Source organism: Silurus aristotelis, assembly GCF_946808225.1.
Source record: "Silurus aristotelis genome assembly, chromosome: 14".
NCBI lineage: Eukaryota > Metazoa > Chordata > Actinopteri > Siluriformes > Siluridae > Silurus > Silurus aristotelis.
The window spans coordinates 16,097,669-16,108,388 of NC_139587.1; the positions used below are offsets into that span (position 1 = coordinate 16,097,669).

Here is a 10,720-nt window from a genome sequence, read left to right on the forward strand (position 1 = left end):
ACTTATTTTGAAAAGCTTTTACCTCTGTATGTATGTATGTTGTTTTTTGGTTTGTTTGTTTTTTCCATTGTAGTGAAGGGATATGATGGGCCAGGTTGTTCACTGTCTGCAGTAGTTTGTACTCAAGTGGTCTAATGAGGGATAAATCCAGTTAGCTGGGTACAGAGTCAAGGGCACCCAAGGCAAAAGAATTTGGCTACTGAAAGATAAGGCTGGTTAGAGTGTTCATGCAGAGCTCTGTCCCCTGCCGAGAGTACCCACATTCAGCATGTGAGCATCAGGAGCTGGCTTTTATTTTTATTTTCTGGAGAAGAAATGGCACCAGGATGCATTATGGGGGGAAAAAACAATCTGACAGGCAGTGTGATGCTTGGTGCAATGTTCCTAAACATTGTTGCACACCAAATATACCCATTCATGTGCTTTTTTTAAATTATTATTAATCAACATGAGGACAGGGAAGAAATAGCACCAGAAAGAACTATATGAAAGATTTAAGTTCGGAGGCAGTGTGATGCTCTCTGCAATGTTCTATGTTAAAGCATATGGTTCTGGCAATTATGTGGATGCTATATGACATGTACCACTTACCTAAACATTGTTGTACAAGAAGCACATCCTCTCACGGCAGCGGCCTTGTATCCTAACACACTGCAAAAGAGGTGATACTATACAAGCATGCACACTCAACACTGACATTCCCACAAAATTTCAGCTTCTATTTCTTTATTCTTACTGTCTACACACAGACATTTTCTGTAGGGTTTAAACACTAGGAGATCTAGTCTCATATACTCGGTGCACAAAGTAAATAAGGGAAATGTGGAAGTATATATAAAATTATAAAAAGTAGAGAAAAAAAATAGCAAAACCAGTGTTTGTTTGCTTGATTAGACATGTTTTACAGGGGTCGGTATAGGTACCCCTTGACATGTTGCATTGCCTGGCATGTAACACTGAAGTTCTTAGTAACGTCATCAGCGTCATCAAACACATACAATAATCTGATCAAAACCAATCGAATCAATTCGATTACAGAATACTGAGATACTGCAGCCTGAATCATGAGGTTTGGGTAACAAATTTTAATGAACACGTGGGTGATTGACTGGGACATTGTGTATCGGCGGATGTCGCGAAATGGACACATTGACGTCGTTTCACGTCACGACAAAAAAACGACCGCGTTTTTTCCCTTACATGGATATCCGGGTACTTTCAAACCTCTAGAGTAGATCTGAATAGTTATTACAATCTCATTCACTGCTATCACCGCGGCTTTTTTTTCTTCTTCTTCTTCTCTGTGTGAACGAATCTGGGAGTGTAAATCCACTCACTCACTCACTCTCGCTTTATCTCTCTCTTTTACAGGTAAATACGTTTTATTTTTTCTTATCCTGATACAGCTCTCATCTTCTATCATTCAAACAATTAGGTCTATATTGCGTTGAAAAAAAAAGAAAAGGGAATTTAAGAGACGACTTAAATGTATGGGATGAGAAGAGTTACCAAAATGTAGAATTTAGTTACAAAAATAATGATAATATTTATAATGATCAAACTGCTCCGAAACTGCGATGAGTTCTCATATGAACATATTTAAATCTAATCCGTAATCTGGATAACAACATACCTAGACGATGTGTATAATCAGACATAACATCTGGAGAAATATACCAGTTAGATTTCTTCAAGATCAGGGGGTAGATGGTGTTTATGCTTTTTGAATAATGAATAAAAACCACAAGCTGTTTTAAAGACATCACTGGGATCTCATCAGCTTTGCTACTCTGAATTACATTCACTGTAACCAATAGACTGTAATGTCATAGCATCGAACTGAATTTGTGCTTTTGTTTCGTTGTTGTTGAGTTCATCCTGTTTGTAAGGATCATTCGGGTCCGTCATTCAGATCTTTAGTGAAGCTTTAGAAGCGTCTATGAGGCTGAGGATGTACCTATAGCTAGTGGTTGAACACGTGGAGCAGAGCGCTATACACACTCTTCTTCCTTTTGTTTCAGTGTGGCCTGCATGCTCTCAGTGTTCTTAAAGACAGGATCATATAATATACCAAATGCTGTGGGGTATTTGTAATTAAATCTTGCTTGTTAAACAGTGACAAGGACTTGATCATAGATCTTTTCATTAGTGATCTTCAGTACATTTCAGTATGTTCTAGTACATTACAATATATAACAGTATGTCCCATACAGTACAATGCTAATTACTTTGCTAATCAGGGATTTATTATTTCATTTACAATTGACATCTTGAATCAATATATTTCATTAAAGCGTTTTGTGACAATTATCAAAAATATTAAACAGGGTTTTAAACAAATAAAATTTGATTGAAAGTCAGTGTTATAAATGACATGTGACTAATTAAAACAATAGCAAAATAAATATTAAAGTTCAGTTTTTTTAGAACAGGCATATGTTTGATACATACAAATATATACATCTTTATATGTTTCTGAGAATGTGAGAATTCATTTAATTTAAATTTTTAAAACATCAAATATCATGATGAAACTCTAACTCCCGTGTTACATCAGCATTGGTTTAAGTTCCGGGTTCTGTGTCAACAGAGTGTCTATACATACTGTTTGTTTTACACCAAGACAGCTATTTGCATTTTCTAATCATGGTTTGAATGACCTCAGGGGTTTACTGTCACCTTTGGAAGTATGCAGTGCAGGCATATATTATTTGCTTTATACCATTAATTGAATTTAAATTCTTGATTGTAAGCAAGTGGTGACATGGGATGGATTTTTTTTTCAGGCAGAGATACAGAGCATTTTTCCTACCACAGCAGGAATCGGATGAGAGTGATCTATTTATATAACTTGTCAATCAGATGTTTTTGCACAAATGAGTATGAAATGTGAAATATAACAGTTTCAGCATTACGCCACATTCATGACAGAGTGTGTTTACACTGCTGTTTCTACCTAAGAGGCTATTTGAGAAACTGATATAAGTATTTACTATAACATTTGTAAAATACATTGTAAAAACCACTTCCTTTAAACTTGTAGGTTTTCGTCCATTTATTGGAATTGATAGGTGTCAAAAGGGTTTCTGTGGGTTTCTGTAACTTCCTCCTTTGCTACTATAAACAGATGTTCTTTGATGTTTGAAGCTTATGGTTGTAGATGAACTAAAAATACAATCAGTATATTTCTAGTAAATTTCTGTTTTGTTTACAGGTTAATTGCTAGTCAGTAATCTTTATAAAATTTGACCTATAATAACTTCTTATTTATTTTAAAAGGAAACATTTTGCTGTCTTTATTATTATTGTTTTTCTTGTTATATTATTTTTTTCTCAAAATGCGTATGTTTTCAGATTTGATTTTGGCAGATCATAAATTTACTGCATATTATAAGCTATGTCAGTACCAAAGGAGGATGTAGAAATTATCTTACTATTACTCATTTCCTTTTAGAGCAAAGCATGGAGCAACATGCCAACCAGCCTGTACTGCTTTGTTCCTGTCCCATTAGGTTTATAATTGCCAGATAGTGCTTAAACAAATACGCACGGCTGTTCAGGTTGCTGTGCAAGGGCATGCTTAAAATATAAATGCCTAAAATGGAAAACTCTATGCACTCTGTCTTGGTTTGTTTCTTAATATGTGGTAGTGATATCACAGAGTGTAGTATTTTTATGCTCTAGACTATTAAGAGAGAAAGCTAGACATTCATGCTAATCTCTTGATGTACCGTTGTGCGTCATTATTCATTCACACATGATTAAATAAAAAATTTAATGAGTCCTGAGTTATTTGGCTAGACTGGTTGCCTCAGGCCAGATGCATGTCATGCATGCTGTAAATTCTCTTTTCCTCTTCCCAGTTCTGTTGATATTTTTGGCATTACTTTTGTGATTTATTTGCTTGATTTCCTTATAATCTGGTTTAAAGGAATCCCCTCTATTTTCCCTTATCTATTGTGTTCCTCCATTCTCAGTTTACACAGATAAAATGGCTGCACTGTGTAGCCTTTTTCTGCTCAGGTCATCACCATAGAAACTATTTGCTATGTAGCATAATAATTTTTTTGCTAGTAGACATTTTCCTACGCTAGTTAACTCCTAAATGAACATGGTAGGCATACCCACATGTCCCTTTGTGACCAATAATCCCCTGGAGATTTTTCTCTGACTGGAGGCATTGTCTGTGTGTGTGTGTGTGTGTGTGTGTGTGTGTGTGTGTGTGTGTGTGTGTGTGTGTGTGTGTGTGTGTGTGTGTGTGTGTGTGTGTTGTGATACAACTAATGCAAGTGTGACATTGGTAATTAAGTTTGTTGACATCATGTTTGTGTTTGTTATTCTTTAAGGTTTTCTCTTAAGCCAGCAGAAAAAGTCCCACTTCCACTTGTTACAGTTTTAGGCAAAAAATAGGGTCTAATGTGGATTTTTTTTTTTTGTGGCATGACAAATTTTGAACATTAAATATAAAAAATGAAATGGACCTCTGAAAGAGACTAATGTCTTTTGTAATGTTTGTGTGTATGTCAGTGTACACCTATGTGTTTGAATTAATTATTCAATTACATTTTTTAATTATTAATTAAATGTTTTAATTTGTTTAAATATGGTCTAAAACCAAAAAAACAAATAGGGACTTTGTTTTAGTTATTGCTTTAAGATTTTTTGTTTGTTTGTTTCATTTATTTAGTCAGTCTCTGTCTAGCTAGGCTTTATAGCCTATTTGGAATTAAATGAAACAATAAATTGGCACACCACTTCTCCAGAATCTATTAGAGTATTTAGAGCAAGTATTTCTTTCTATACATAAATCAACATTTTAGCCAGCTTTTAAGCAATGTAATGAGCAACCCATTAATGTTAGTTTTTTTTTCTCTTTATTACAGTCTTTTCTTCACCACTGTTGTCCCCTGTAATTGAATTGCCAAAATGATGCACTCAAAGTTCATCACATTTGGGAAGATGCTGGTGCGTAGGCGTGTCCTGGACACCACGGATATGGAGACTCGCTTTGCTCGCTGTCTGTCCACGTTGGACCTCATTGCGCTGGGTGTTGGAGCCACACTGGGGGCTGGAGTGTATATTCTAGCTGGAGAAGTGGCTCGGGAGAAAGCTGGCCCTGCCATTGTGATTTGTTTCCTGATTGCAGCTCTGTCTTCTGTCCTTGCTGGACTGTGTTACGCTGAATTCGGTGCACGCGTTCCCAAAACAGGCTCGGCCTACCTTTACAGCTATGTAACTGTAGGAGAAATCTGGGCGTTCATCACTGGATGGAACCTCATTCTATCCTATGTAATAGGTGAGTTGATGGAGTATGTTTATGTAAATAAAGGAACACGAGGCAGTGCAGATGCAGCATACAATTAATTTGTATTTAAAGTGAACACTTGACATTAAAACAAGCTTGTAATACTTATGTGTATATTTGCCAGTGATGAATCCTAATACACGATTTAGCTGTCAGCCCATGAGAGCTTATAAATAAGGCCAGACACTAGAACTTGTTACAGTCAAGATGAAATAACCTAAAACATGAGAAGTTTTGTTTGTAAAGGTCCTGGTGAGGCTTGACTTCAATATATTTAAGTGCTGTCTTTTATGTTTGCTTCTTTAGGCACTGCCAGTGTGGCTCGAGCATGGAGCTCCACTTTCGACACCCTGGTCAATCAGACGATCTCAAACTTTTTCAGTAAATACATGTCTATTCCAAACACCGGAAACGTGCTGGCAAAATATCCGGACGTGTTTGCACTAGGTCTTGTTATAGTGCTTACTTGTAAGTCCATTTTTCTTGAATCTTGCAACAGCTTTCAGTGTCGATTCTGACTTTTTAAACCTTTTCACCATTGTTAATAGATTCACATCTGAAATGATTTTTTTTCTCCCTTCTGTGGAGAAAGTGAAACAAATGAGCTAATGCACTTGAATTGAAATAGCAGAGTACAAATGAATAAGCTGAACACAGCTACAATTAGATACTAACAATATTTTGTGTATTTGTGCAATGAGTAGCGTCTAGAGCACGTGAGGTTTGAAGCCACATGAGAATGCCATCTTGATGTGATACATATTAAAGCCCAGCTTGCCTTTGCTTAAAGGCAGTAATGACAGTAATTCTGCAACTCTTACCTCCCACTCTGCAGGCTTGCTGGCGTTTGGTGTGAGTGAGTCAGCCCTGGTGAACAAGATTTTCACAGGCATCAACCTGTTGGTGTTGAGTTTTGTCATCATTGCTGGCTTTGTGAAGGGCGACACTGCCAACTGGAACATCACAGAGGAGGACATCAAAACCAACAAAAGCCCTCCAGTGCCCTAGTGAGTCAATCAATCACAATTCTAATGTGTAGGGGGTGGTAGAAGGTCTTATTTCAATTAATTGTGTGCATCACCATATGTGGTGGCTACACATGCAAATTCTATATCAACTAGGAGTCTGAAATTGTAATAGTTGCAAAACATTGTTGCAAAGCGATATGACTTTTTATTTATGAATGAATGATCCATAAATCCTTTGTGCTCACTTTGCATTCTTCAATACATTGTAACATGCAATATAACTTCTAGGTTATTTTTCACGGTTTACTTTCTCCATTACAGAATTAAAGTATTTATGTCTGTTGTGTTTTTCAGTGGAACAAACTTTGGCACAGGTGGATTTGCACCATTTGGCTTTTCTGGGATATTGTCTGGTGCAGCCACTTGCTTCTATGCATTTGTGGGTTTTGACTGTATTGCCACCACAAGTACGTTACATATCACTTCTAGTTAAACGTGTTACCTTTGGGAAGGTAAATTTTACCGACTGAATTAATTTTTTCCTTTAACGTAGGTGAAGAAGCCAAAAACCCTCAGCGTTCGATACCAATAAGCATAGTGGCTTCACTGCTCATCTGCTTTGTCGCTTACTTTGGAGTGTCTGCAGCTCTCACTCTGATGATGCCTTACTACATTCTAAACACTAACAGCCCATTGCCAAAAGCCTTTGAATATGTGGAATGGATGCCTGCTCGCTATGTCGTGACTGTAGGTTCCCTCTGTGCCCTTTCCACCAGGTGTGTGTATATTTTACGTTGACCTTTTATGTTCTTTTCACTTCTTGTTCTTCTTTTCACTACCCATCTGTTCTGATTTTAACACAATACATTTTTGCAGTTTAATTTAGAATGCAAACAATTTTAATGCTTATTTACTGGCTGATAGTAGGTGCCAGAGAAAAGTCAGAATTAAATGTCTTTATTTTTGTCTCTGTTTTAAAAAAAAAATAATAATAAAGATTATTTCAATTCTTGTTTTCCACAACATTCAAAATTGGTCATTTTAATCTGGAAACAAATGTAATTGTAAAAAGCATTTTATCTCTTGGCATCCTTATTATTCAGTTTCTTACTTTGAATTATTTATTGATTTGTTCCACTTCTTTGCCATGAATTTTTTTGTATTTGATTTACGGTTTGCATGTTAATTTTTTATTATTGTCGCCTGGCCCTAGCTTGTTGGGCTCCATGTTCCCCATGCCACGTGTAATCTTTGCCATGGCTGAGGATGGCCTGCTTTTCCGTTTTCTCTCCCGCATGCACAAGAAAACGAAGACCCCCATGCTTGCCACCATTGTGTCTGGCATTATAGCAGGTATAGTTAGAGTGATATTCAAGATTAGACTTGTGTGATTATAGAATTTTTATATAGAACTGTTTTGTACAAATTTAAGCACCGAAAATTCATTGATTTCACATATACACTGCATAAACATTGGACAACAGTGGACATTTTATGGACTATATAATATGTAATGTAATATCACATAGGGATAAAAACATTATTTCGCACAAGCCTGCTTTTAAATGTACTTAGGACTTCAATGATTTGTTTCATATTATACCTTTATCTTGTTCTTGTTCTACTGAATGAACTTCTATGCTCAATACTATTGTCTCTGTATAGCTTTGATGGCCTTCTTGTTTGATCTGGCCGCCTTGGTGGATTTGATGTCCATTGGGACCCTTCTGGCTTACACACTTGTGGCAGTCTGTGTGCTCATTCTCAGGTCAGTGCACTTTTATGTGGCACACATACAAAGAGGCACTGGTTCACTTAATCGACTATATAGGGTTATTAGTCCAAATGGCTAATTCAACCCTCTTTTTAATAGTAGAATAAAAACACTAATGACATTTACAAATATAAAGTTTGTTACAATTAAGTGAATTAAATAAAATAAATGACTATATTTTATGAAACTACTTTATTGTTAACATTTTTTTCTGTTTTATTAAATATGGGCTGTTTGGCTGTTTTGCTCTAATTAAAGAAATATGTGAATGTTATTGATACTACTGCATGATTTATGATTATCATTATATTCATAGGTACCAGCCAGGCAGCCTGAATTCCAGTGCTGAAAAAAAGCCGATAGTGCTGCAGACACTGATAGAAAAGGAGAAGATAAGCACGCTGAAGAAAGAGCCAGTTAATGAGACGTTCTCCCCCAGACATTTGTTGCTGCCTAACTCTGACTCACCCACCAAAATCTCAGGCCTCATTGTCTATGTCACCACAGCGATTACCTGTAAGATTTCCTTTACTGGCAAGCTCTGTTTATTAGCAACTATGGTGTCACTTATGCTTTGTTGCTAGAGACATTTCTATCTATTATAAAAATGATATTTTTATTGCTGGGTATTCAGAAATTCACTTAAGCTGTGTAACTCAAGGAAGCCAGGACTGTATGTAATTGGAAAAGTTTTCTCCAATAGAAAATGTAGGCTTATTCCACGTGGCCAAAAGATAACGTTTACGTCCAAACTATAAAATATAATTTACTTACTGACAAGCTCATAAAATAAGCTTGATTTGGAAACACAAGTACTGCAAATATGCTTTAAAATTGCAGCAAGAAAAATCCAAGACACTGGGAGGACAGTGTATTTTCTAATTACACTTCTAATTCAGAAGTATAAATACAAAGACTTGTTCCAGGCATCAGTTCAATACAACAAAAAAGCTCAAAAAGCTTACATTTGTATAGAATGTGAGCCCTTAGTGGCTTAGCAGAGGATGCATATGTATAATATTATGATATATATTTATATCATAATATTAAATATGTATATATTGTATATCATATCAAATGTTAATGTACTGTTTCTCTTGGTGACTATATAATAATTTTTTGTGGCACCAGTAGCACTTTTTCCAAATGTAATATGATATCAACATCTGAGTTGGTGTGAAATCATTTCAATCGAGCCAACACTCTCCAAGCTGTTGTTGTCAAGTTATGCAAAACATCATAGGCATCAACGTGTTGGGCTTTAATGCAAGCTGTGTCTTGTGTTTACACAAAAAATCTCTGTTGAGTCAGTCAGCATTATATGTGTAAAGGCCTGGGAAAACCCATTGGATGTTGCTGTGGCTGCAAAAAAGATTTTTATTGACCTAACACATAATATTGACTCCAAAACTTTACGGAATTATAAGTATATTTAATAATTTTACAAAATAGAACCAAATATTTTTCCCGCAAAGCTAATGTAAGGGTGATGAACTGCTTTAACAAATCCAGTAATCTGATCTCATTTGTGATGTAAATGTATTTTTCTATCCATTACATGAAATACAACGGTGGATCACCCGTTGAACATATATCATCCCTGATCTTCAGTATCATAACTACATGATCCATTTATTATATTACACTATCCCTCTTTTATTTTGTGTAGGTGTTTTGTTCACACTCCTGTGTATTGTGCTGGCTGTGTGGGGTGAAAACATCATAGAGGGGCAGTCAGTATGGATCACTGTGATGACTCTGCTCATCATTGTCTCTGCCATCTGCATTATCATCATCTGGAGACAGCCCCAAAGCAGCGAGGAAGTCAGCTTCAAGGTAGACATTCATTCATTTGTTTCTTTATATAGTGGTCTGACTACATGGCTACATTGTGAGAGTGGACTCTTACAAATACCTGGGTGTTCACCTAAATAACAAACTAGACTGGACAGACAACACTGAGACAATCTACAAGAAAGGGCAGAGCAGACTCTTTCTGCTGAGGAGACTAAGGTCTTTTGGAGTGCAGGGAGAGCTACTGAAGACCTTTTTTTACTTTTGTGGCATCAGCCATATTCTATGGAGTGGTCTGCTGGGGCAGCAGCATCTCTACTGCAGACAGGAAGAGACTAGATAAGCTGATCAGGAAGGCCAGCTCAGTCCTGGGGATTCCCCTGGACACTGTACAGGAGGTGGGAGAAAGTAGGATGGTAGCAAAACTATCATCCTTACTGCAGAACGCCTCCCACCCCATGTATGAAACTGTTACCTCATTGAGCAGCTCCTTCAGTGACAGACTGTTACATCCTAAGTGTCTGAAGGAGCGATACAGAAGGTCTTTTCTCCCTGCTGCTATTAGACTTTACAATAAAAGCTGCTCCCAGTGAACCATTAACCAAAATACTCACTGCTATTACTGTTCAATGGTGTAATAGTTACTGTTTTTACTGTTTTACTATTTAATAATACTACTGTGTGCAATATTACCTGCAATACGTGCAATATTACCTGCAATATGTGCAATATCACCTGAAATACGTGCAATATTACCTGCAATACGTGCAATACCACCTGTGTGCAATACACCCTGCAATACGTACTTTCCCTCATCTGTATTTATATATTGTGTTGTGTATATACTTGTAATATTATAGTATGTCTTATTTGTCTATT

The 10,720-nt window shown here is 36.5% G+C and overlaps 1 protein-coding gene across 1 annotated transcript in view; it reads left to right on the top strand.

Annotated features, from left to right (window-relative positions):
- Nucleotides 1–1,212: 1,212 nt before the first annotated feature.
- Nucleotides 1,213–10,720, top strand: part of slc7a3b (solute carrier family 7 member 3b) — a 10,659-nt gene continuing 1,151 nt past the window's right edge. Inside the window, exons 1-10 of the mRNA XM_083561434.1 lie at nucleotides 1,213–1,371; nucleotides 4,884–5,296; nucleotides 5,612–5,773; nucleotides 6,141–6,312; nucleotides 6,628–6,740; nucleotides 6,827–7,049; nucleotides 7,487–7,626; nucleotides 7,939–8,041; nucleotides 8,364–8,563; nucleotides 9,717–9,883. Coding sequence (XP_083417560.1) covers nucleotides 4,927–5,296; nucleotides 5,612–5,773; nucleotides 6,141–6,312; nucleotides 6,628–6,740; nucleotides 6,827–7,049; nucleotides 7,487–7,626; nucleotides 7,939–8,041; nucleotides 8,364–8,563; nucleotides 9,717–9,883 — 1,650 coding nt within the window. The 5' untranslated portion in view covers nucleotides 1,213–1,371; nucleotides 4,884–4,926. The remainder of the gene's footprint in view (nucleotides 1,372–4,883; nucleotides 5,297–5,611; nucleotides 5,774–6,140; nucleotides 6,313–6,627; nucleotides 6,741–6,826; nucleotides 7,050–7,486; nucleotides 7,627–7,938; nucleotides 8,042–8,363; nucleotides 8,564–9,716; nucleotides 9,884–10,720) is intronic.